At 35.8% G+C, this 26,283-nt stretch overlaps 2 protein-coding genes across 4 annotated transcripts in view; one reads left to right on the top strand and one right to left on the bottom strand.

The window, feature by feature from the left end:
* The window catches only part of CEP85L (centrosomal protein 85L), a 113,552-nt gene that overhangs the window by 31,880 nt on the left and 55,389 nt on the right, over nucleotides 1–26,283 (bottom strand). For both annotated transcript variants that reach the window (XM_087718569.1, XM_087718568.1), the window contains one exon: nucleotides 24,146–24,936. In XM_087718569.1, the coding sequence (XP_087574695.1) occupies nucleotides 24,146–24,936 (791 nt within the window). The remainder of the gene's footprint in view (nucleotides 1–24,145; nucleotides 24,937–26,283) is intronic.
* PLN (phospholamban) lies at nucleotides 10,723–19,367 on the top strand. 2 transcript variants are annotated; one of them, XR_015697060.1, is made up of 2 exons: nucleotides 10,723–10,930; nucleotides 18,703–19,367. XR_015697060.1 is itself a non-coding variant. In XM_014071568.2 (2 exons), exon 2 carries the CDS (start codon nucleotides 15,197–15,199, stop codon nucleotides 15,353–15,355), a length of 159 nt encoding a protein of 52 aa, XP_013927043.1. In that variant the 5' UTR covers nucleotides 10,813–10,930; nucleotides 15,087–15,196; the 3' UTR covers nucleotides 15,356–15,798. The 2 variants fall into 2 exon arrangements, 1 of the variants encoding a protein (XP_013927043.1); XM_014071568.2 differs by lacking the exon at nucleotides 18,703–19,367 and adding an exon at nucleotides 15,087–15,798 and having other exon boundaries at nucleotides 10,813–10,930.

The following is a 26,283-nucleotide window of genomic DNA, read 5'->3' as shown; positions in this document are numbered from 1 at the left end:
TGAAATTATTAAAAACGTAACAAAACATTGTCGCCCAAACAAAGAAACAGCTATTACAGTCAAAAAGATGTCTGGATCTCCACAAACTAACCCCAAGTCTGAGAACTGAGCCAGATCTTAAAGGACTTTCCAGAACTCTGAGAAAGTGGCACCATCCCTACATCTATAGGAATGCTATTTCAGAGGAAAGGGATGCAACACAGAAGGCACTCTTCCTTGGTCCCATGAAGACATTTGAATGAAGGGGTCTTGAGGGTATCCAATCTGCCCAACCATACACGGCAATTGGGTAGAAAGTATTGCAGACAGACAATCCCATAAATAACCAGGGTGTATGTCATGAAGGGTTTTATAGGTGATCATCATTTATAGGAGGTAAACTTCTTAGAGATGTTGAATCCTATATTCTTTTTGACACAAGCCACACTACATGTTCCTTGCCATCACTCGGTATAATAACATTCCTCTATGAGGATGTTAGCTCCTCTCTCTCTCAGCATTTCTTTGGCATATGCAGTGCCCAAAATTCTGCCATGACTTATGTTTCAAATATTCTCTGGATGCAAGTTAAAAAAAGCTAATGGTAAACTCTAGACAGTGTATACTAATTAATCAGAATGTATGATACTGAGAATGAACATCTAAGATTTGAAAGTGATTATTCTTAATTGTTTCCGTAAATTCCAGTTAAGTTGTTCAAAGCTGGAATGTTCCCTTGTATAAAACACAGCTGAAAAATCATCACTAAAGCAACAAATACAATTTCTGGCCTCTAGTCAATAATTGTTGCTAAAATGGAAATAATCCAGTTCCGTACGACCAATTAGATCCCACAGATTAGGCCTCCTCGGAATACCATCAGCTAGCCAATGTCAACTGTCGACCCCTCGGGGGAGGGCCTTCTCTGTGGCTGCTCCGGCCCTCTGGAACGATCTCCCCATGGAGATTCGGACTCTCACCACCCTTCTGGCTTTCCGCAAAGCCGTCAAGACCTGGCTATTCCGGCAGGCCTTGGGCTGATGAGTTCCCAGCCCCACTTGAATTGCTGTGACTGTTGTGTTGTTTTTAATCTGTTTTTTGTATCTTGTTTCTGTCTTGTTTTTTGTATTTACCCCTTCCCCACTTGTTTGTTAGCCGCCCTGAGTCCCTTGGGAATAGGGTGGCATACAAGTATAATAAACATCCAACAGCCAGCTCCAGAATTATTTGTTACTGAACAGTACCTCAATTGGCATTACAGCCTTTTATCTCTCCTTCATATGTCTTTGCCTCTGTGTTCATCCAGCACTCAAAACATGTCAAAGAACACAACTAATCTCATTGTTTCCTGGAACAGTTTATCAGGAAAACACTCAACACAGTTCCAAGTTACAAGTCTCTTAGCACATTTTTTTTGCCAGACATGTAACATTTCTGATGCAAGATGGTAGACAAGATGAAAGAGGAATTCACACCATAAAAATCTTATTTTATGACTTGAGCTTTCATTCAACAAGCCTTCAAAACCAACTGTAGGGCAAAGTAGTAATGTTATTGCTAAAATACTAAAAATTGTGTAAACTGGATCTACATTTATAATTATCAAATATATGATAAATTTACTATGGTTAGAGTTTTATAACTCTGCAAACAAACACAAGTTAATTTATATTTTCTGCAGGGTGGCGCAGGGTGGCGCAGTGGTTAAATGCAGCACTGCAGGCTACTGCTAGATCAGCAGGTCAGCGGTTCAAATCTCACCGGCTCAGGGTTGACTCAGCCTTCCATCCTTCCGAGGTGGGTAAAATGAGAACCCAGATTGTTGGGGGCAATATGCTGACTCTCTGTAAACCGCTTAGAGAGGCCTGAAAGGCCTATGAAGCGGTATATAAGTCTACTGCTATTGCTATTGCTATATGGGTGTTCTGCATGATTAGGAATCTAAACTGTGATCTGCACATTGAGAGGCTGACTGCTAGAAAAAAGTATACTAAATTTAATAAGAAAAAAAAGGAGGGACAGTTTCTTCTAAGGCACCAAGCTAGAAACCAGGAACATTTTTTGAGTTCTAGTCCCACATTAGGCTTGTAAAATGGTTGGATGATTTTAGGCCAGACGTTCTATCACATCCATGATGTCAGGCTCAGGTGACAAGCTTATTGGTCGATTCCTGTTAAAACTAACGTATCAACACTTGGTTTATCTGAAAAAAGCAGACCCTGGTAGAAAAGCACTAGGAAGCAAAGAAAAATAAAGAAATGCATTGTGATAAATCATGACATGCAGAGCAGGAAAAGAAAGCATACCATGTTTTCTCATGATGTTCTTCAATAACATGTACATTCAAAAACTTTTAAGTTAATTTGGTAATTTGTAAACAAAGAAAATTAATGTAAAGTAAAAAAGCTACAAAACAATATAAACTAATAGAAATAATTGCATATATTGTTATAAGTATAATCCTTATTGTCATTGTACTTAAATACAATGAAATTGGTTCAATAACAATAGATAGCAATATAAACTAAATACAATCTTTAAATTTATTGTGAAATTTAGATTATATGGAAATGCATTTGCATCAAAGTTTCATTTTTACAACATAGAGGCTTTTCAAAATAGGTATCACGTACTGTATTTTTGGAGTATAAGACATACTCAGGTTTTGAAGAGGCATTTTTTTAAAAAAGGTAGGCAGGTAGGTAGAGGGATAGAGAGGGAGAGAAAGAGAGAGAAATACAGTAGGTAGAGAGAATGTAGGTAGGTAGGTAGAGGGATAGAGAGAGAAATAGAGAGAGACAGAGAGAAATACAATAGATAGGTAGGGAGAGAGAGAGTAGGTAGATTGGTAGGTAGATAAAGAAAGAGAGAGAGAGAGATACAGTAGGTAGGTAGGTAGGTGGAGAGTGTAGGTAGGTAGGTAGGTAGGTAGGTAGGTAGGTAGGTAGGTAGGGGGATAGAGAGGGAGACAGAGAGAAATATAGTAGATAGGTAGGGAGAGAGAGAGAGTAGGGAGGTTGGTAGGTAAAGGGATAGAGAGAGAAAAATAGAGAGAGAAATACAGTAGATAGGTAGGGGGGAGAGTAGGTAGGTAGGTATAGGTAGGTAGGTAGGTAGATAAAGGGATAGATAGAGAAAGAGAAAAATAGAGAGAGAAATACAGTAAGTAGGTAGGTAGGTAGAGAGAGAGAGTAGGTAGGTAGGTAGATGTTTCCAGGTATATTTATCCATGTGCTGGAGAAGGAAATTGCTGACAACTTGTAGCACCTAAAACTCATCAACCACTCTAATTAAACAGCTTTCCGAAAGGGGAAAAAAAAGTTTTGCACTCTGCAAACCTCCCCCAAACAGTCGTTTTTCATGAAAACGGGCCTGTTTTTTTCAAATAAAAGGCATGAATAGCCTTGGGGGGGGGCTTGCGGGGGGGGGGCAAAAAAAGAGCAAAAAATGTACCCTTTTTCACAAAAACAGGCCGTTTTTTCATCCAAAAAAATACATGCATAGCCTTATGGAGGCTTATAGAGTGCTGCTGGGGGAGCAAAAAACGGCCCATTTTTTTCTCATTTCTGCCCTCCCCGGCCCCCAGGAGCTGTCTGAAAGTCTCCATAAGGCTATGCACGGCCATTTTGGTGAAGGGGCGGGTCTTCAGGAGGCAAAAAAATGCTGTGTTCGGTGTATAAGACGCACCCAGATTTTCAGCCTCTTTTTAGAGGGAAAAAGGTGTGTCTTATGTTTCGAAAAATACTATATGGAATGATTCCTTAAAACATAGAGTAAGTCACTTTACAATAATTTTTGGAAATTACTTATTAACAATTCTTAAACTATTAAGAGACCCTTGCAACAAGAAGTTTAAAAACACTGGTAGTTTAACTTCGATCATAACCTTAAAAATTTAAAGAATTTAAAATAAACAGCAAAAAGCTAAATAAGATTTTGAACTTCGAAAGTTATGAAAAGATTAAGAGTAAACATTTGAAATACATACATTTTTACAATAGTATTTTGGAATTATTATAATGTAAGAGCATCTTCCCGTGGGAAATAGATCTGTTTTGGCTTAAGATAAAACAAACATAGTAGAAGTAAGCTCTCCGTTGGGAGAGCGAGTGCGTTCAGAGAAGCGTTGTGAGAGTTGTGTTGGAGAACACACAAACCAGCATACAGAGACACTGCAGTTTAAATAGGCTTTTACTTTCGTGGAAATAAAGGTATCAAAGTCCATCAAACAGTCCAAATCATACACAATTAAGACAGTCAGTCATCAATGTCTTTCAGTTAAGGGATAATCCAAATAACATAGTCCATAAACATATAAACAGTCTGGTACTCAAAGTTTGCTAGCAGTTGCAAAACTTACAATAGCTCATGGCACTTTCTAACAGCCAGCTTCCAAATCAGATCAGATCAGCCCAGCATCTAACAAACAGAGAGCTAACAGTCATTCTGGCTCCCTCTTATGGCCGATTGAGGAAAACAACAACCAATCACATTTTACAGTATGATTTAACGAAACAGGTATAGCATTATTACATGATTTATATATTGCCAACCCAACCATTAGATTATATTCCTAACAAATAATTCTATGATTTTAAAACTGGACATTAGAAGAGACTTTAAAGAGGCAGAGGGCGAAACAAATCCATCTTTTGTGTTAATTAACAGGAACCTATAAAATGGTCAAAATATTACAACACTGAAAATACTAATGGAGCCAGAAATCAGTAGTCACATTATTAACAGTTTCAGACATGATGTCTACCTCTGTAGATATATAATGTCCAAAATATGTTATTGTAGAAATAACAAATGTGGAACAAATTTTTCATTCCATTCCATAGTTCAAAGATATTCTATAAATAAAAGAAATTCTTAAAAACCATTGTTAAGTATTACACCAGCAATAATTTACACTGTAACAATTTTAAGTTATTGTACCAGCCATAATATACTGTAACCATTAGTCCAATCCACCAGCAATAATTTATACTGTAACCATTGCAATCTATTCCACACACAATAATTTAAAATGAAACCATTAAAAATATTCTACACTCAATACTTTTAAGTAACACTATTTTAAAAAATTCTATGCACAATACATTTCAAAGTATTGAGTATAATTTTTTTTTTAATGGTTTATTTTAATTTATTTTGGATAGAATCTATTTTTAAATAGTCTAAGACAATTTAAAAAAAGAATCCACACACAATAAATTGAAGTAAACCATTTTAAAATATTCTACACTCAATACATTTAAGTAAAACTATTTTAAAAAATTCTGTGCATTAAATAAAATATTATTTTAAAATACATAAAAAAATAAAAGAAAAAAAACAGGGCACTTACAAGCAGGCAGAATCAGCAGCATTCCGATGAAATGGATGGATCCTCGTCACGATGGATGGAAGCAACAGGGAGCAGGCAGCTAGGCCGCTCCTCCCACCTTCAGCCGTGTGGCATACGTAAGCCCGTGGCTTTCATGAGGGAAGGCCTGGAGGCCTTCTCTTGCGAAAGCTAGGCTGCCCCCCACCCACCTTCAGCCACATGGCGTACGCGAGCCCGTGGCTTTCACGAGGGAAGGCCTGGAGGCCTTCCCTTGCAAAAGCTAGGCCACCGACCCCCCCACCCGCCTTCGGCCGCTACCGCCACTACTGCCCCCCCCAGCTTCATGGCGTGCGCCAGCCCATGGCTTTTGTGAGGGAAGGCCTTCCATTGTGAAAGCTGGGCTTCCTCCACCCACCCGAAGCCTCCCGAGTCCTGCCGCCAGGGCTTAGTTGCTTACCTGAGGGGGAAGCAGCAAGCTTCTGGAAGGCGAAGTCCGAAGGGAATTTTCAAATAGAGGTCAAGCGCGAAGCTTTTAAATGCTTCGCTTCACCTCCAGCCCACTCACTGATTGGCTGGACTCCAGCCAATCAGTGAGTGGCAGGCTGGGCTTAGTGCGGACGGACGGAGGAGTGACCGAGCGAGCTGCGATGCGCCGGCAAAAGGGCGCTTTGCAGAGACTGGGGCCAGGACCGGTACCGGCGTTCCCGGAAGTTAATTACTTCCGGGTTCACCGACCAACCGGTCTACCCGAACTGGGGAGAACCGGGAGGAGCCACCCCTGGTTCCACTGGTTCTCGTATGATTAGGGGTCAAAATAAAATCATTTATTATTAATAAAATAATAAATGAAATATGAAATATGCTTATCGATTTACAAAGATCTCTATTTACTACATGTGGAATCTAAAAGTTTCCAAGATTTCAGAGATTTACACATTTATTCTCAAATAGGCCCAAAGATGGAAATAACTTTCCCCCACTTTCTTAAAATATACATTAATCTCATTTAACATTAAATTTACCCCAAAGATTTAAATAAATTTTCCCCCCATCAAGTTATATCTACTGATACTGATTTTTTACATTTGCTTAGATTGAATTCAGTATACTGTGATATATTCAAAATATAAAATCTAAAATTTTATTCTTTACAAACAATAAATCCTAATCACTTAAAATAATCTATAGCCAAATATGTTCCAAAAGCAACAAATTAAATTTGTTCTACTCTCCTCAGAGGATAAACAATTTAATAAGACTGTGTGATGACAATGTATAATTACCAAGGATAGCCATCATATCATTAACATCTGTGAAGAACTGATATTCAGTGTTGGTTGCTACCATACCTTAAATATATAGCAATTATCTAATGGAAGAAACAATGGTTCTTCTAATAAACTGTATACCAAGGAAAATTCATTCTTTTCAGATGTCACAATAAAATTTGATAGGTTGAGAGTATTTGTAATACTTTGAAAATGAAGATACCAAATTGTAACTTAATCAATAGAAGATTGTACACATTCAAATATGGCAGTAACACAAAATATTTCATATTCTTTCAAATCTGGTCAAGAGTACAGAAGAGGAAGAACATTCGAAGGAGAATTAATAGCATTTTCATGTTCTGTGTTAACATTCTAAATTTAGTCTTATTTGCTATTATTCAAACAAACATTTTGGTTGTGTTCCCAGTGAATACTTTCCTTTTTCTAAAAAAAAATGTTTTTTTTTAAAGGAAAAGCCATTTTAACACATGGGTGTCATCAAGGGAGCAAAGAAAAAAATGGCATAGAATTTAAAAGTCTAGTTGCAAGTAAAGCTTTAAAATTACCACTGGTTTTGAAAAATGATTACACACAGCAATTCATCTTTAAGACAATTTTTAGTTTACATAGATTCACTCTTTCTGCATTCATTGATGTCAAAAACATCTTTCCTACTATATTGTATGTGACTATCATCAGAGCAAATCAAAAGATACAAAACTGCATTATTCTGTTTCAACATACTAGTCCACTTGTCTTAACTAATGGGCTGTGATAGATTTCTGTTGTCTGAGCAATATTGCTAGTCCTCAACTTATCATCGTTTGTTTAATAATGCTTTAAAGTTATTACAGGCTCAGAAAAAGTCTTTTAAGACCCATCTTCACACTTGGACCACCTTTGCAATCATGTGATTGCAATTCAGGTGAGGTGCTTGGCAACTGGCTCATATTTACAACTGTTTGCTGCAACCTGCAGTCATGTTATTGTGTTTTGCGAACTTCCCAAGCTGGAATCTGACAAGCAGTGTCAATTGAGGAAGATGGATTAACAACCATGAGATTTGCTTCACTAGAGTAAAAATTGTCATAAAATTGGGTTAAGTCACCTGGTGACTTGCTTAGTGACTGCAGCACATAGTGACCGAAAGGCCAGTCCTATTTTTGGTCATAAATTGAGGACTACCTTATTCGTAATCTACTAAAATTAAAATGCCAATGATTAAATCTGCATGAAGTGTTTTATAAACATAATTATAAATATATATAATTATAAATATAAACATTGAAACCTGAAATATAATTTAACATTTTTGTTGCTCTATTGTGTATGTCAGTTTCTAGATGTACAACCATGTACAAGAAACATTTTGAATCAATAAATAATGCCAGTATATACTGTCAGATCATGTCTTTCTTTAAGCTGCAACCTTCTAACCATACATTTGGACATGTTTGAAATATGTATACACCTGAACAGAATGTGTATCAAATGCATAATCAGGGGTGGTTTCACTTACTTTCCCTACTGATTTGCAAATGTGCGTGTGCGCTCACTATGCTCGCATGCATGTGCCAGGCCTTCCACACATGTGCTTTGCTCAAAAAAGTCCCTAAATTGGATGAAATAGAGCCAGGGTGGAGGGGCGGGCGGGGAGAACCGGTCCGATCCAGTAGAATACCACCTCTATGCATAATGATGTTGTTTGTAAAATTCTACTAGAAAATATAAAAATCTTCCTCCCTAAATGTGGTAATCCAGATAATAAGGAAGGAAGGAAGGAAGGAAGGAAGGAAGGAAGGAAGGAAGGAAGGAAGGAAGGAAGGAAGGAAGGAAGGAAGGAAGGAAGGAAGTTCTAGTAGTAGATTCTTAATCTCTCTGGAGAAAGCCCAGATTATTTCCATTTAAGGTCATGTAAGCAGCAGCTGCATATTTTTGTCCCTTGAAGCAAATTAAAAAAACAAAACACCAAGCATGCTGCATTTAAGTGTGCTAATATTCCAAATCATTCAGCATTTTTCTAACATTTCTCAGGAATTTTCTGTATCTGGTTTAATTTCAAAATGTATTTCTAACTCTTTTCTCTTTCCCTACAAATATCCTTCACACCCAAACACAAGGTTCCCTAAAATTTGCAAATACTAAATTCAAGGAAGAATGAGTCACATTTATTTTACTTTATTTAAAAAATGTCTGTTTGGAGAAAGTATAACACTATATATGATTGAAGAGACTCATTTTACAGATTACTACAAAAATTCCAAATACGTGAGGAATAAAACACCATGTTTTACAAGGTCTATTGTAAACAGAAATAGAAATTTGTACATGGATGGGATTAAAATGTCATATAAAACCCAATAATTGATGAAATGGGATTAGTCTAAATAGTATTTTAGACATACGAAAATATACAATACATGTCATGCATGTGTAGTTTACATATCAGGGATTCTAAGCAAGGGGACCCCGAGAGCATAGAAGAATGATTTGCTTTATTGTTATAGGCAGGAACAGAGAAAGGAAACTCAGATTTTGGAGTAGGGTGACTGAATCAAGGCCATGAGATTTAAATCCTGACATGGTACCACACCCTTCATAGTTCACAACTACCAGTTTGCTTTTCAAACATGACACCTGAAAAAAGAAAAGAAAACTGGTATTCTTGAGAGATCAGAAGAGATAAAAGGACAGTTGGGATGTTAAAAGTTTTGAAAAGAGAGATATAAATATACAGGTATTGTTTCCTATTGGAATTAAAAGTATTCAGGGATTTCTGGTCAGAAGAAAATTAACCAATAATGACATGCACAGTAAATTACATTAGGTTTAACTCAATATTTCTAATGTACTGATGCCAAGAGGTAAGAATGTGAAATGTGCAGCATAACAGCATATATCCAACTCATTTGTAACAGAAGCCAACATACCCAATGCACCTACACTGCACCGCCCCCCCCAGCTGAGACCCTCCAGATATGTTGGGAATGTAACTTCCAAAATTCTTAAGCAGCATCTAATTTATGGGGATATTCATTTAACCCCACGCCATTTTTACTTACTTGAATAAAAATAAAATAAAATGTATGCATAAAAAATACTAGCCATGTATATTTTAAATTAATAAATATATAGTAGATGAAACACAGGACACCTTTGCCAATAGCTTGGGTAACATTAGTGAAATATCAATGCTATGTATGTAAAAAAAAAAATATCTAATCTATCTTAAGAAGATTCTTTTTGAAAGGGCAAATACCACTCTCTTAAAAGTCTGTGTACTTTCAACAATGACAAGGAACAATAACTGTTACTTAAAAGACTGCCGCTTATAGCACCCTGAAATGCTTATCTCAGCTAATAGAAAGGCCAAAATCGCCTGTCACCTAAAGCTATATATCTTATATTGTTGCCAATGTTGCAAATTCACCTGGCAATAGGATTTCTTGAACTGCTTAAGTAAGAAGTATACATAGTAACAAGACTGCATGTTCATTCAATGTCCAAATTATCTGAACTATAAATCCAAATGCTAATTTAAGAACACAATACCAGACTGCCATGTCATCCCCTCACCAATGAACAACAAATGTCCTTTCAGTAGACTTGAGGGTGTCCTGATTATAAAGCATTACTGAAATATTTAAAATAATTTTAAAATGAACACGATAAACTCTTCTTCAACACAATGTTTTAAGAACAGCAGAAAGTTTCATTTGAAGTATCTGTGGTGTACAGATTTGTTAACTGAAAAATGATCTGAATATTAGCTTGGTTTGAGCTATCACATTTGGCTTGCAAAAATCTGGATGACCACTAAAAGTTGGAGTTTGGGGTACATATTTGATATTATCTAGAGGTCATCCATATTTCTAATGTCTAAGTATGTTTCCCCTAAGTATATATAAATTGTACATCTAATTTCATGGTTTTTTTTTACACCTAGTAGATTTATGTTTGTATATACCGAAAGGTAAGTATTATTATTCAAGCTGAATGGAAGGAAATGAAGCGCTATCTAAATATTATTAACAGAACTATCATTTGTTTGTTTGGATTTCTTCAGTTGTGGACATGTTCTATCTCTACTTTTTCCCTGTGAAAGCAAACACTAAACATCCTTGCCCTAAACAAGGCTAGGTCTGCAATCTCTCTGTTCTTGCAATCTGTTGTGTAACCAATCACTGGAGTTAAATTCCTGAATGACATCATGAGCCCAGCCTATGAAACTTTTGTTATTTTTTTCCTTCAGTGAACTTCAGTTGCTCCCATAAATCTGATGACAGAGAACGTCTTTTAGTTTCCCACAGCACATCTTCATATAATTCAGTAATCATCAGTCATTAAGGTAAGGGATTCTACTTTTATTATAATAGAACTTTTGATTTTCCTATTAACGATCCTGATTCCAGTAACAAATAAGTCTATACCTTTGTTGAACATTATAATTTGATATAGAACTCAAGTGTAAGATACCTTCTGTGTTTATTTTTGTTGTATAAAAGAAGCAAACATATCAAGCATTCTGTATGCATATTAGAGCCAAAGAGAGGGAGAGAGGAGTGACAGAAAGAAAAAAAAGAAAAGAAGTGGGGAAGGAACAAAGAAATCTAGTAAATGACGTTAAATCTAAAATTTCAGCTCTTTCTACAAAAAAAATAATATCTAGACTATAGCACTGGAATGCAGTACTGCAGGCTACTTCTGCTGGCTGTCTGCAGTTTGGCAGTTCGAGTCTCACCGGGTCAAGGTTGACCCAACCTTCCATCTTTCCAAGGTCAGTAAAAAAATGAGGACCCAAATTGTTGGGGGGCAATATGCTCACTCTGTAAACTGTTTAGAGCGGGCTGTAAAGTACTGTGACGCAGTCTAACTGCTATTGCTATTTAGCATTCCTCTCCTCTTTAGTTTAACTTTTGTTAGATATATAAACAGTTTCATGATTGTTTAAAACAATCATTTGTAGTATCCATATATTAGATCTGGTATCAACAAATGTATTTTGAATATGTTTATATTTACTGCTGCCAAGCAAATGAACCATATATTAGGTTAACAGTAACAGAGTTAGAAGGGACCTTGAAGGTCATCTAACCCAAACCCCTGTTCACGCAGGAGATTCGAACTGCCGACCTTTCTGATCGATAAGCTCAGCATCTTAACCACTGAGCCACCTATGTTTAAGGAGATATTGGATCCCAAAAGCAAATCAGAGAAGTCCCAAAAGACTAATATAGGGAAGAACTTAATGTTCAGCAGAAGTCCCTTTTTGGACAAACTAGCTTTAATACTATTGTTTTTGGAATAGAATGATGAATCTGATGTTAAAGAAATAAACGGACAAAGAATTGTTGGCAAGCAGATCTAGTAGTCCTTTTCTGAATCCTAGTCAACAGTTCTGATTCTACAATTCCTGACTAAACTATTTAAACCTGTTATAGATATCTTGAATTTAGAATCTAATATTGTGCAGGATAGTTGTCAGATTCCAAATGACTGATATTAAATGATTTTATCATCTATTAAATCTCAAACTAACAAGGCTATATGATAACAGGAACAAAAATGTGAAAAAAGAATAAAGCCTCTTGAAACTAGCAAAACCAAAATGCATTTTAGTAGGAAACACTCTTAAAATATCCAGATTTAATATATAAAACTTGCTAGAATGCTTACTTGGGATAAAATTCCAAGATAGTCTGTAAGGTTTACTCTTGTGTAAATAGAATAGAATGAAACATTAATGTTAGCAAAATTTAAAAGCTGATTTACGGAATAATATATTCTTAGAGAAAAGTTGCATTTTCACCAAATACAAATTCAGTTTCAGCAACCAAATAGACTGGCAAATTTACAAGTTTTGAACAATCAACATTTTTGGATGTTAGGATGTAACATGCCTAACCCTCCTTTTAAAACAAAAGAAACCTGGTGAGGGTAATTCCATTATTTCTTTTGAGAAAACATCTACCAATCTGATTCTTGGATTGCAAAGGAGGCAAAATGTCACTGAAAAGTTATCCACTTTTCAATAATTTTTAATTTCCTCTTAATATTCACCATTAATATTTCTTTTCACTTACTGCTTCTTTTCAACTTTCTTGATCCACTTACTTACTAAGTTTAGTCTTCATTCCCATAGTTTTCTGGGCATTTCCTATTATTTATCTCTTAACAAATTATTCTTTATTTTGTTAAACTGTTAATGTCTACTTTTAATTAACAAAATAATGCAGTATTTTCTAAAATATATTTTACTTCAGATCCATCATTGACTACATAATTTAGATTCCCAATTAATGCAATAGAGATCATGAAAAAAAAACCCTCTGGTTTTCACTTGTTTGGAAATTAATAACTGACACCTGCCAAAATTTCAAGCAGCAGGAGACTCATGACCTCTAATGGGAAAACAATCTCACTATTCAGTTGTTTGTAAAGGAGGTTTTGATTCTAAAACTACAACAAAGTCCAGATAGTTTCTAAAACAAGCAGAGAAGACAGATAGATGGACATAAATTTTAACAAAACATAACATCTAAATAACACTGAAACCGTAACATTAAAACACTACATTTTAATCAGGAAGAGTAAAAATCGAAGAAATTAAAAACCATAATTTGGGTCCCGAAAACCAATAAAATGCTTAGTAAGTTTTCAGAACCTTCCAGAAATATACCCAGTCAGTCTTTCACTACATAATACATAAAATTTTCAGAATCTTCCAGAAACATACCCAGCCAGTCTTTCACTACACAATAAAACTTGATTTAATTTTTTAAAATTGAAAAGGATTGTGTGCTGTCCAATAGTTATGACAATTGGAATTAAAACAGTACTGTACAATATAACAAAATAGAAAGCTACAAACAGAATTTCTATTGACTTTAGTCAACTGGAGCTTGTATTGCTTGGGACATAAGAACTCAAAGTATAACGTGAATGAATTATTAAAATAAAAAAAAAGTACTTGGTCATCTTTCAAAACCACTTTTCTACACCAGGACACCCTAATACACTGAATTATAATTTCAGTTAAACTGATTTGAGGGATTCAAGTGTCCATAATACTCCAAATGAGATGAAAAAAAATCATATGTAAATATCAGTAAAACACAGAAAAACATTATTACAGCATAATTGCAAGAATTCAGTTTTTAGGCACAAGAAGAAAAAAAGAGTTCTTTTTAGCCAAATTTAAATAGTAACTTTTTCAGAACAAAAAATGAATCACAGTCCCAATTGGTCTAAAAATTTCCATAGGATTCCCATTTCCTTCAAAATACCAGTAGTTCTGATATTATCTCCTGGTATAAAATAAAGAACAACTCTAAAATACTACCAAAGTCTTGTAAGCAAAGTGATAGCATTAATCAAATTAATGTCAGCTGACTGTTGCATATTGACGTAAAATGAAGGCTAGTATATAAGGATTAATCATTAATTCTTTTAGTTTTTCCTTTTCCATTTTTTAAATATTGAAATAGCAGCTGCTAACCTTGTCAGAAACAGAATTATATTATAATCAACAAGTAAACTGCTGATCCTTCCAAATAAAATGGAAAATTCCATAAAATAAATGCCATTACAATGTGAAATTCAACAGAGTGATATATGTGACACAACCTATCAATAAAATAAATATTTCTACCATCTATTTAGAGGTATATCTGTCAAGTGTTAAGTTAGCAAATGTGTTTGTTCTGTAACTATTTAATTCATGATAGCCCGCTGGAGTAGGATAAACATTTTAGAATAAATGTATCCATATTTGGCCAGAAGAGTGATACCATTTTTACCGAGTCCCTTGGGAATACAGTTTTGTTATTACAGTATCAACCCTTGACAAATGTAAGATAAAAAAAGAAACTGGACATAGTGTCAGGCAAATATTTTTGATGGCTAATAGACTATTGCCCTTAATCTCCAAATGAGGGCCGAAAATAATGTAGAGAAAAGCAGGGACTGTGAAGCACATTTATTATGCAAACCATTCCAGCAAAAATCATGGCTCAAACTGAACACAACCCACCAACTATGTTTTTTGGATTGTCAGGTGCTTGACAGCTTTTTTGTTTTTGTGGGCATCAAACGGAGAAGGCTTAATGAGTCCTCTGAGTCATCACCATACATGGTTGGTGGACTGAACTCAGCTCAGTGAGTCACAAATCACAACCGATGTGTCAAACATCTACTGTATCTCAAGACTGCTTTCCTATGCAGGTTATTTTACACAACAGAACATCTTAGGACATTTAACCGCAGGGCTAAAATTGTTCACAAATTCTTTGTACAGTTGTAGCTATCCAACTTATATACACCATGAAGGCACTAAAATATATTTACCGCAATCTGCATTTAGAATACTGTTATACATGTTTTGTTTCTTATTAAGACTTTGTTTCACTATACAATGTGTTGCATTGTCACCTTGAAATAATCTACACTTGCTGATTAAACCACTGTATGCTGTAATTCTAACTTCACTTTCCTACTTTCCCTAGCTCCACAAAGATTCTTAAAACTTCTCAAACCGAAGATATTAAGCACTCTCCCTGAAAGTCTCTGCTTCTTAGAAACCCATTCTTTCTTAAATTTCTGCTTTCCTGTTGCCATGGAGAAGGTCCAGTACATAACTCGCTCTGCTCTGAGGAGAGCCTCAACTATTGAGGTGCATCCACAAACACGGCAAAGGCTTCAGGAGCTTTTTGTAAACTTCTGTCTTATCTTGATATGTCTGTTGCTAATATGCATCATTGTGATGCTTCTTTGAAGTCCAGTATTTTTGGTTGATCTATCTTATGCAATGGGAAATGCACGAGAAGGAGAAAAGAACCAAACAAGAAACATCCAGCACAAGGAAATCTATGCAAGAAAGTCCAGCACTCGGTCTAAAAAATTTCTCACCACCTCCACTCTTACTCACTGTAACCATTAAAAGCACCTGTACTGAACAGTGATTTGAAAACTACTATCACAAGGCGATGCATGAGCTAATTCACCTGCTTCATTTTTAAAGGAAGACTTCTGTGGATGTTGATGATTAGTGTTATGTGTAAAATGTCCAACTATAAAATTTTAAATAGCAGCCTTGAAATTTTGGTTCCAGATTATTTGTTTGTTATTACTAATCAGCTATAAGTGCTTATTTTCATGAATAAAGAATGGGCTGAATGCACTATTAAATGCACAATTAAATCCTTATATATTCTAGGAGTACTTGGATTGTTAACTGAAGCATTTATTAACTTCTTTCCCCCTACATATTCATAATATAAACTTTGAAAAGACAATAAAGCACTGCATATTTATTGCCTCGTTCTATTGAAATACAATTATAAATATACTTTTGAAATGGTATATCATAGGGCAACAATTTTTGAATCAATATACCTGAAATGCGATAACTTAAAGAATATATCCAAAATCTTTACTCCTTGGAATTGAAATTTTGCAAGATAATGATGAGCATTTCCAATGCTTGCAAGTCTTCCTCCTGGCCAGCAGGAAGCCAGGGGTTGATCCTACTCCAAACTGCTTGTTTGCCTGGCTTTTTTTCTGATTAGTTAAGCAAATATCTCAAAAATGATCTCATGGATTGTCTAATTTGATGTATTTATAAATATTGAATATATTCTCTCCTGTAACACTACTGATATCTTCCAGGTAACTCATTATACAGTTGCTCTTCATTCATATAATTTAGCAAGAGGATTAGATGGTGAATTCTTGCAAGTTTAATCTTTTCATGTTTTTGTTCTGTGAAGAATCAGTCATAGTCAAAATAAATAAATAAATCTGTACAACAGCTTTTTATTGTTTGCATTAGAGGTTCAATCTGTCATTAGACTGCATAAAATAAATAGCATGTTTTTTAGCACAGCTTAAAAAAAGTGAATATTTGAATCTGATTTCAATTTTTCCCCAAATATGACATTAAGTGGACTACAGATAAAAATATTTTGGTTGTGTGAAACATCTTTTATAGAATGGTTCTTCTTATCACTTCTATGAAGTTTATAGGCTGTTGCTTTAACTATACATGTATGTGTATTTAATATCACTATACCTAAAGTAGTAAGAAACAAATGTTGAATGATTGATTACAATCTTAGAATAATTCCACTCACTGAGAATGTACTCTTCATAACATAATTGTTACATATGAATTTATTTTCCCTACCGAGAAACAACCAGCTCTAAAATTTCCAAAAATAAAATGAAAGCTAACTGTTTAACAAGGTATTATATTTTATTTTAATTCTCACTGCTTAATACACGAAAATGAGTTCAGTCATTTTTGTACAACACTATAGAGTATCTGACCATAAATAAATATGCCAAAATTAAATCTAAAGATCATTGTTTTCACATCATTATTGCCTATTTCAGGACCTTCTTTCACTTTCCCAATTTTGGATTCTGCAATGTTGAACAAAACTCCATTTAATATAAAAGAACAATTACATAAAAAACAATATCAACTATCAGATATCAATACTGGTTTCAAGTGGTTTCTGGAAGTTGGTAAGTATCTACATAGGAAATCTGCTGGAGGCAGCATTTCCAAGGGAGACAAGGAAGTGTGAGACTGACATCGTGTTGTGGTATTGCTCACATGCCCCCCCAAAAGGCAGCATTTGTGTACAATTTCATTCTAATCATTCTAATAAAAACTGCTTGTGTCCATAAGGTTACCTGAAATTCTAAGATTAATTGTAAAAACAGGTTAGTAATGTAAAAACCAAATTCATTTTATTCCCAACTGTTTCAGTTTTAAGACTTAATTTCAAACTTTTGCTTTCCTTTCCATTTATTCAGTTACAGTATTTTGTTCTTGCATCTGAGTAGCAAAAATTTGAAAATGAATAGCCAGATAATTAACTAGTAAACTCTCCTTATTTTTTGATGAATAATTTTTATTAAAGAAATTTTTATGAAGATTTTAAAAAACTACAGAGACAGAAGAAAAAATAGAGATTATAAAAGTCAAAAAATGAATCACAAAAAAGAAAAACATATGTAAAGAAATAGCTTCTAATTTCATTTCAGCAGAAATAAACATAGCATTGCCATCCTTACATACTGTATACCAGAGTTCCATTCTTCCCTTAAATAGTTCTTATGCCTCAGATATCTAATGGTCCATCTCACTCTTCAGCCTGGAGCTTGAAGAAAGATTAGATTTGACTCACTGACTCTTTATTCAAATTCAGTTTAAATATGAAGGGTAGTAAAAAGACAAAGGATTCCCTACTCTGCTGGTCATTGCTGACTAGGTAGTAGTAATACCAGCCCCTTAATGGCCTCCAGATCAGAGAAGACAGGTGAGACAGTATGGAAAAGAACATAGGTAGCTGATTATAATCAAAAATGTGCTTTGAAGAGTAATCTTTAATCATATAAACTAGCTTTTTATATTAAATTCTTTTATAAACAATGTTAACAACATTTAGAACAAAAGTAGATAATTAACAATGCTGCTATATCTTGAAGCAGATAATCAATAATACAATTTATTAAACTGTGACATACCGTATTTTTCGGAATATAAGTCCCACCTTTTTCCCTCAAAAAAGAGGGTGAAAATCTGGGTGCGTCTCATACAGCATTTTTTTGCCTCCTGAAACCCTGCTCCCTTTGCAAAAATGGCCCAGCATAGCCGTTTATGAGGCTTCCAGAGTGCTCCGGGGGCTACGGAGGGCAAAAATGAGGGGAAGCAAGCCATTTTTTGCTCAATTTTGCTCCTCCCCAAGAAGCACACTATAAGCCTCCTAAAGGCTATGCATGCCATTTTTTGACAAAAAAAATTGTACCCGTTTTTGCAAAAAACGGGCCATTTTTGGGAGGTCTGCAGAGTGCAAAAACTTTTTTTAAAAATTTGCCTTTTCAAAATCTGGGTGCGTCTTATACTCCAGTGCGTGTTATACTCCGAAAAATACAGTATTTTGGATTGGGAGGTTTTATCCTACTTGACATGAAAAAATAATGGCAATATATAATTTGGGGTTAATTATTGCCTGTTAGATGACTGCCTATATTTTCTTTCAAGATGAGTTTGAGGAAGAGGCATTGGTTATGTACTCACATTAGCTGTGGCTCTCTATCATTTTTTTCCAGGTATTGGACAAAAAAAGCTCTTATGAGTCAAGAAATGCTCACACAAGAGTACTGCAGCCCACACATATGTCAACTGTAACTCACTGTGACTGAACTGAACCTGCTTATAACAGCAATCAAGATTTCTAGTGCAAGTAAAATAAGTGCAGAATTTGCCACAATGGATTTTGCTGCAAATAGAGGTCTCAACCTGTTACTCAATTTTCTACTTATTTTTTTGGTTCTTGTTCTTATGTTTATTCTTGTAAAGCTCATGTGAGGGTTTTTTTTAAAGTCTTCATTTATGCCATCATGATAACTTGAATCTTCAAACTATATGAATATAAAGAACAAAATTAACAAGACAAAAAAAGCTTAACCCTGCAGATCAGGGAAGCTTCCACTGAAATTTAAAAAAATATTATTTTTACAATGGAACAGATCAGATAAACAGCGCAATCGGAAACCTAAAGTAGAAATAAGGAAAAACAAACATGAAATTCTCTACAGGAAGAAAATAATGGATATGAACATGAAATCACCTGTAACTTTTATATTGGAGATAAGGGAAATAGCCATTTAGAGGAAGTAGAAAAACTACATGAAGACAAATACTTATTCAGAGTAAATTTCTACATATTTGATGATGATACCTATACATGGGAATAAAAATGAGCATAATGAGACTTCGTTATGAACAACTGTGCATAAGATTATATTGCTTATTATTGTTAATATTACAACAGGGCATTTATATTCTATTATAAAGTGCTATAATAGAGTATTATTGTAATAACATTTTTAGCAAACCATCTTTCCACTAAAAACATATTAACCTTTCCATACTTTATGTAAATTACTTCTAAGCCTGCTTGTTTCTATTGAGAGTTTTATTTGGGAGAGTCTGCCTCTCAAATTCACTGTTAGAAAGTTTCAGACTAAGTCCTATTCAATTACTCTCTCCCTATGCCTTTCATGCCAGATGAGAGGAATCTGAAAGACAATTAGAAAATGTGACTTTAAGATTTTTTTTATGTATTGATTTTTATTGTGATGATATTGCAAGTTATAACTTCAAGCAGACTTCAGAAACTAAGAAGCAAAATATTTCCATTTGCCACTTTTTCTCTTCTTATCTTTATTTCACACAGAAATGAAACACCCAGTGAAATTATACTCTAGATGTGATTGTAATTTCCAATGTCCTCTGCCAGCTTCCCACAATCAAAGTAAATGGGAAACCCACAGGAACTTGGAAGTCACAATTACCATGGCTTAACAAACCCATGCAGTCCTCACTTAATGACAGCATCTGGGACTGCTGGAACTATCATCACTAAGTGACATGGTCTTGTGACAGCACACTATACAACCGCATTGCTTAGGGATGGCAATTCTGAACCCAATTGTTGTTGTAACCCAAGGATTATTTGTATTGTGGGTTGCATGTGTGTGTGTGCTGATCTTAGGACAAGAGTCACTCAAAAACTTGAGAATGCCGGCAATATAATAAGTGTTATAAGATGAACTAAGTTTGATAACATATCTTCAGAAAACAAATACAATTTTTTTAACTTTTCAAAAATACAAGTAATTATAAAAAAAAATTCTGATAATCTAGAAATAGATTTATTTTAGCAGATTATACCTCTTTTTTCTCAACTTTACTTAGGCCACTATCCTTGGCTTCTGGAGTCTGGAATTTGCCATTGAAAACACAAATATCTTGTTATATTGGGGAGAGGGGGCACTTACTTAAATAAGACCTGGAATACAATAAAATTTGACATTTTGAGGAATTTCAAGAACCACCAAGCTCAGGGCTTCCCAAAGTGCTGCATCTTGTTGAGATTTGGTTGCTTGGCAACATGCATTTATGACAGTTGGATTGTCCTAGGATCATGTGATCACCATTTGCAATGTTCCCACCCAGCAAAGTCAAAGGGGAAAGTCAGATTCGCATAATGACCACATGATTCATTTAACAACTGTAGTGATTCACTTAACAACCACAGCAAAAAGGTCATAAATAGGGTGTGACTCACTTAACAACTACCTTGCTTAGCAATGGAAATGTTGAGCTCAATTGTAGTCACAAGTCAAAGTCTACTTGCATGAAAATGTTAGTACGAATACTTCAACAAATGCACTGGGTTACTGATTCCGTGTTTTCCCAAAAATAAGACAGGGTCCCCACAAAATATGGCCTAGGCTTATTACAGGGGAAGGGCTTATTGTTTTGGGGCTGCCGGACAGAGAGTCTTCCAGCAGCCAACCCACAACCATAGAGTGCACTCCTAGAGCAGCTGCTGCTGGAAGTCTCGGCAGCCAAGTTTTGGAGTTTGGAAGCCGGAGAAGAAGTTATGCTCGGAGCACGGCAGTGGCGGCGGCACCTGCAGAGAGAGCTGGACCACGGCATGGTGTGGCTGGGAGGCATGCTTGCTGGGGGTGGAACAGGTGCTCGCAAAAAACCCCTCTCCAGCCAGGCAGAGCTGCATGCACTGACCTAGGGTATATCCCTAATGTGGCAAGTCGCGGGATCTGGGGGGGGGGGCAGATCACCACGTGGCTTGGAGCCTCAGGGATACCCCCTAGTTCAGTGAATGGCACTCTGCCTGGCTGGAGAGGGGGTTTGCAAGGCGGTTGCTTGTGAGCGTGGTCACCTCATGGCTGCTTCGCCCAAGGCTGTGCCCAGCTCTTCGGGAGCCCGCTCGCAAGGGAGCAGCCGCCCGGCAACTCCCCCCTCCAGCCAGGCAGAATGCCACTCCCCAACCTAGCGGTATCCCAAAGGCGCCAAGCAATGTGATTGCCTTCCCCACAGCTCCCACAGCTTGGCGCCTTTGGGATACCGCTAGGTCAGTGAGCGGTGCTCTGCCTGGCCGGGGGGGGCTTGTCCAGGGGGCTTATTTTGGGGGGGTGGGCTTATATTTTTGCCCACATGAAAAATGTGGCAAGGCATTAGTTTCAGGACAGGTCGTATTTTCGGGGAAACACGGTACATTATCATGTCATTTATTTTAATGTATCAACAGTGTCACTTTTGCTGAATAATGAAAAAGATAACATGTTCCATATTTACAAAAATGTATGACAATATTAATTTCCTCACTGAACTCAGCAGCAACAATATCACAAGGGTGAAAAAAGCCCAAACGGGAAGAAAACTCAAATTAGATTATGACTTCATCTATTTCTCAGCATAAAATTATTTTCACAACACACAATAAAACATAGGCATATAAGCGAATCTTCACCATTATAGGATTTGTAAAGTTATTGAAGGAAACATTTTTTTTATTAAAGCATTCTAAATGATAGAAATCCAAACTTTTCTCTATTTTTTCATTTAAATATATGATATTATTAACAGCTAGCAAAAGATCAAGATCATATTAGTATTATGACACTAAGGTAAAATAGGTGTGTGTATCTATAATTGTTGTTACAATTATTATTTTCATATCATTGTTCTGTGTCACACTGGGAATGTTAAATGAAACTGTTACATAATTATTGTTCCTAACTATGACATATCTGAAAAATCTGTGATGTGGTCAAATATTATAGTCATGAGGCTAAGAAAAAACAAAGACTTTACTTTTAATCTTGCTTCTACTCTAAACTCAATAAAAGACTTTACCTAAAACATTACTTCTTCCCTTTAGCCTTCGCACTCTACCATACGGAGAAAGAAAACTGGCTTACCTTATAAGGTTCTACTAATTATTAAATACTGTGTTCTATGCCAAGTAAATAAATCTTTACAGTTTATAAATGCTGGCTACCTAATTTTTTTAGATCATGTACATGGTACATAAATCTAGGTACTTCTTTCTTACTGGTAGGGCAGAGACACTGCCAAGGCTCCATAGTGGTGTCTCTTCTCTCTCTCCTTTATAGCAGGGGTGTCAAACTTGTGGTGTCACGTTGACGTCACATGAATGTTTCATGATTTTTTTCCCCTTCACGGAGCTGGGATGGGCGTGGCCTGCACGTGATGCATCTGGCCCATGGGCCGCCAGTTTGACACCCCTGCTTTATAGCTTCTGCTACAATATAGAAAGAGCAGCTTCTAATTTCTCCGTACAGGAACCACAGAAGTTCAATGCACAATTGATGCTAACCATGATGTTAATATTTACTGCCTCAGTGAATCCTATTATCACCCTGAAGTGTTTTGGCCAACTGGAATGAAGTGAATCAAGGACTTAAGTTTAAGAAGCACTCTATTTTACAGATATTTTCTTTTTCAATTTACCTGAACTGCAAAGGAACATGGATTCTTTTTGAATTACCCAGAGCTCTGCATCGAATTATGTGGATGTCATCTTATCCATCAGCATCTTGATATATTAGGTGTAATATGCAACCACGAGTTGACTGAGGTGCGCTTGTCTGATGTCTATCCACAAAATGTCAGTGTTTGCAATTTACAAGTTAAGCTAAATATATAGGTAAGTGGGAAAAGATGGGTGTGCTTCTCTGTAACCGGTCACCTGAAACATTCACATTATGCAAACCCAGTAAAACCCCTAAGAATCTTTTTTAGAATTGAGAAGCATTTAAACTGTAACAATAAGCAAACTAAAAAAAGAATCACCTATGTTTGTTTAAATAAATAAATAGGATTTGGTATGCTCGTTTGGTGTCATTCCCTCTAAGCTGTAAGAAGCAGGCAATGGGAAATCACTTCTGAAAAACTTTGGCTATAAAACTACAAGGACTAGATCAGTTGCAAGGAATAAATGCTGACATGAAGGTATCAAGAAAAAAAAGCTGCAAATATGCTTCCTGATCTTTGCACATGCCCCTCTGATATTTCTGGAAGCAGCCCATCATCTTCCAGGGATCTGTATAACCCTGAAAAAGCACGCTGCTGTCTTAAGGAGTGTTTACAAACTTTGGCATTTCCCCTCTTTCTTTGTACGGCCATATATGGACATCAGATAAAAAGTGATCTGTAATGGTAATGTACGAACTTTCTGCTTTAATATGTGGGTTCTAAAGTAAAAGCAGTCCAGCTGCTTAAGTTTCTGCAACTTTATTCCATTTCTTTTCAAATAAATCTTGTTAAAGGAAATGCTAGAGAATCCTGCTCTGGGCTGAAGTGGGCTGCCAAGAGCTTAATATGATTATATTTGTATGACATCTTACACAAGTATGTAAGTTGCAGCATTTACGTGATAATAGTACCATGCATGTGTTATCACTGCCTCTCCATGGATGCCTGCCAAAGCTACATATTCATTTTTAATCTTCCTTCCAATATTTGCATGGGGAGATGAATTAAGTGAAATATGTTAGCACCATTTTATAACAACTGCTATCTCAACTGATTTCAATGAAAACATTTATAATAAAACAGAACAGCAGATACAAGCTTATTCATTGAACAGAATGATGCCTGGTATTATTTTTCTCATAAACCACTTGGTGGCAGCAAACACTGAAATTTTATTCTTACCTGAAGAGTGTGTTCACTTCCTGTTCTAAGCTCTTCAAGTTGCTGTAACTGCCAAGGAGTTAAGCTGTATGACTCCTCAGAAGGCCTGGATTCTGGAGGATTTGTACGAAATTGTTCTGTAAGCCACCTCTGAGTCCTTTCAGAAGATTGAATGGAAACCTGGGATGGGACTGCAGCTTGTGGTTCCAAAGTTATATATTCTTGATGAAAAGCTTCAGAGTTTAATGGAGCAGGCTTGCTTTCAGGTAAGGCACTATAGGTCATATCTAAGGCATGTCTCCTGTTTGAGACATCAGGAACCCCCCAATCTTCTTTGCTGCAACTTTCAAATTTGTATTTGCAGTTCAAAGTAGAATTCTTTTTCTTCTCATTTTCTCTGTCCTCAGACTTTAATAGTTCCATACTCCTGTACAAGCAATTTGACCCATTTGTTCTTAATTGTGGTGAAGCAGTCTTGTCTCTTCCATTTATATCCAAGTTGGTCCTGCATTCTGCTGAATAAACATTCCCATCCTGGTTACAACTAAGAGGTGTGCTGAGTTTAGACAACGATGACCACTTCCTTACAGGCCTCAAATCTTTCATATCAAGAGAGCTGTCCAACATGCCCTGATGCCTGCTTTGAGCAGATCTCAAAAGGTTTGTGCTCCACTTTGCAGAGTTAGACTTGAGAGGTTCCCTATGTTTTGAAAGTGAAGTGTTGATATGAGATGGCATTACATGGGCAGTGGGAATTGAGACCAACGAGCGGCTGGGCTTAAACGAGGAAGTACCACTTGATGTGGAATGATCTGGGAAGAAAGATGTTCATCATGTGAGTTCTTGTGAAATAGCCAGTCTTAACGGGAATAACACAAACAAATAGGTTTAAATTATTTAAAATATACATTTAATATATCCATGAACATAGACAGATGTAGTGGCAAGAGAGGTTGCATTGTATCATGGCACAAATGACTCAGATGATCTATTAATGTACTTTTGCATCATACAACAACATTATGCAGGTGTTTTATTCAAGTCATTTGCATCATGGAATATAAGTCTGACATCACTATTAAAGACTATATGTTTAAGACTGTTTTTTCTACAAAGATGCATATGGACACTTGGCAATAACTGCTATGAATTTTACCTTACTAGCAAACAACCATGCTGAAATACACTGTTGTCTCTGAATGGGGTCCTCCTACAGAGAGTTATACAGTACTAATCAAATGTTTACCAAGAAAGCTTCTTTCTCTTCCAACAAGCCAGTCTCAGACTAGGATTTTGTAATTAACAAATAATTTGGCTTGCTAAGGAAATAACTGGAGGGGGGGAGACACGGGGGGAGGGGGGGAGAGAGGGGGGGGAGATAGGGGGAGAGGGAGAGGGGCAGAAAAAGAGAGGGGGGGGGAGAGGAGAGAGAGCACTAGGTTTTTAATAATAATACCTGGCTGCAGTTCTCTGATTCTTTTTGCATAAAAAGATCTGATCAGAAGCAAATAGATTCTGTATATGGTTCATTTTAGACTATGAGAACTGCTATTTTTTTATTTTATTGAATTAATCCTTTTACTTCCTGTTATTCAATTTTTGGACAATGATTAGGTTTTTCTCTTTAAAAAGAAGTATAAGACTTACTGCATACAATCTACATCATTATAAAGTGTATTCATACTTAATTCCTTATAAGAAATTAATTTATTTTAGCAGGTCTTACAGGTGACTTATATACAAGAAGGAGGCCTAACAGAATTTGTAGCAGAGAAGTTGAAAAGAAAAAAAATTATACACCAAACTACGGAGATCAATTACATGCCAGGAAACAGAAATTACATGAAATTTTTTGTTGGTTGGTTGGTTGATGAAATTCGATAATGAGAAAGTAGAAAACTTTAAAAGAACTCTGTTGCTTTTTAGTAATAACTTCAGTTTGAGATATATTCTAAAAAATAATTTTAAGGAACTAAAATAGGAAGAAGTTGCACTTGATAAGTAGAACCTAAACATTAGGTGTCATGTAAGTGCTATTTTTCCTGTTTATGATATTGAAAAATTAAAGGCTAATATCATTATAAGAAATGTTCAAATACACAGACAATATAGATACGCAATAAGTTGGAGCCAAAAAGGTAAGGATGATTCCAATGTTT

This window comes from Thamnophis sirtalis, unplaced genomic scaffold (assembly GCF_051295495.1).
Source record: "Thamnophis sirtalis isolate CommonGarterSnake01/CBP01778 unplaced genomic scaffold, rThaSir2_p1.2 scaffold_6, whole genome shotgun sequence".
Taxonomy (NCBI): domain Eukaryota; kingdom Metazoa; phylum Chordata; class Lepidosauria; order Squamata; family Natricidae; genus Thamnophis; species Thamnophis sirtalis.
This window is presented reverse-complemented; position numbering and strand designations above follow the sequence as displayed.

Excerpts from the sequence above, each read along its gene's own strand:
- PLN (XM_014071568.2), top strand. The coding sequence starts at position 15,197 with ATGGAGAAGGTCCAGTACATAACTCGCTCTGCTCTGAGGAGAGCCTCA.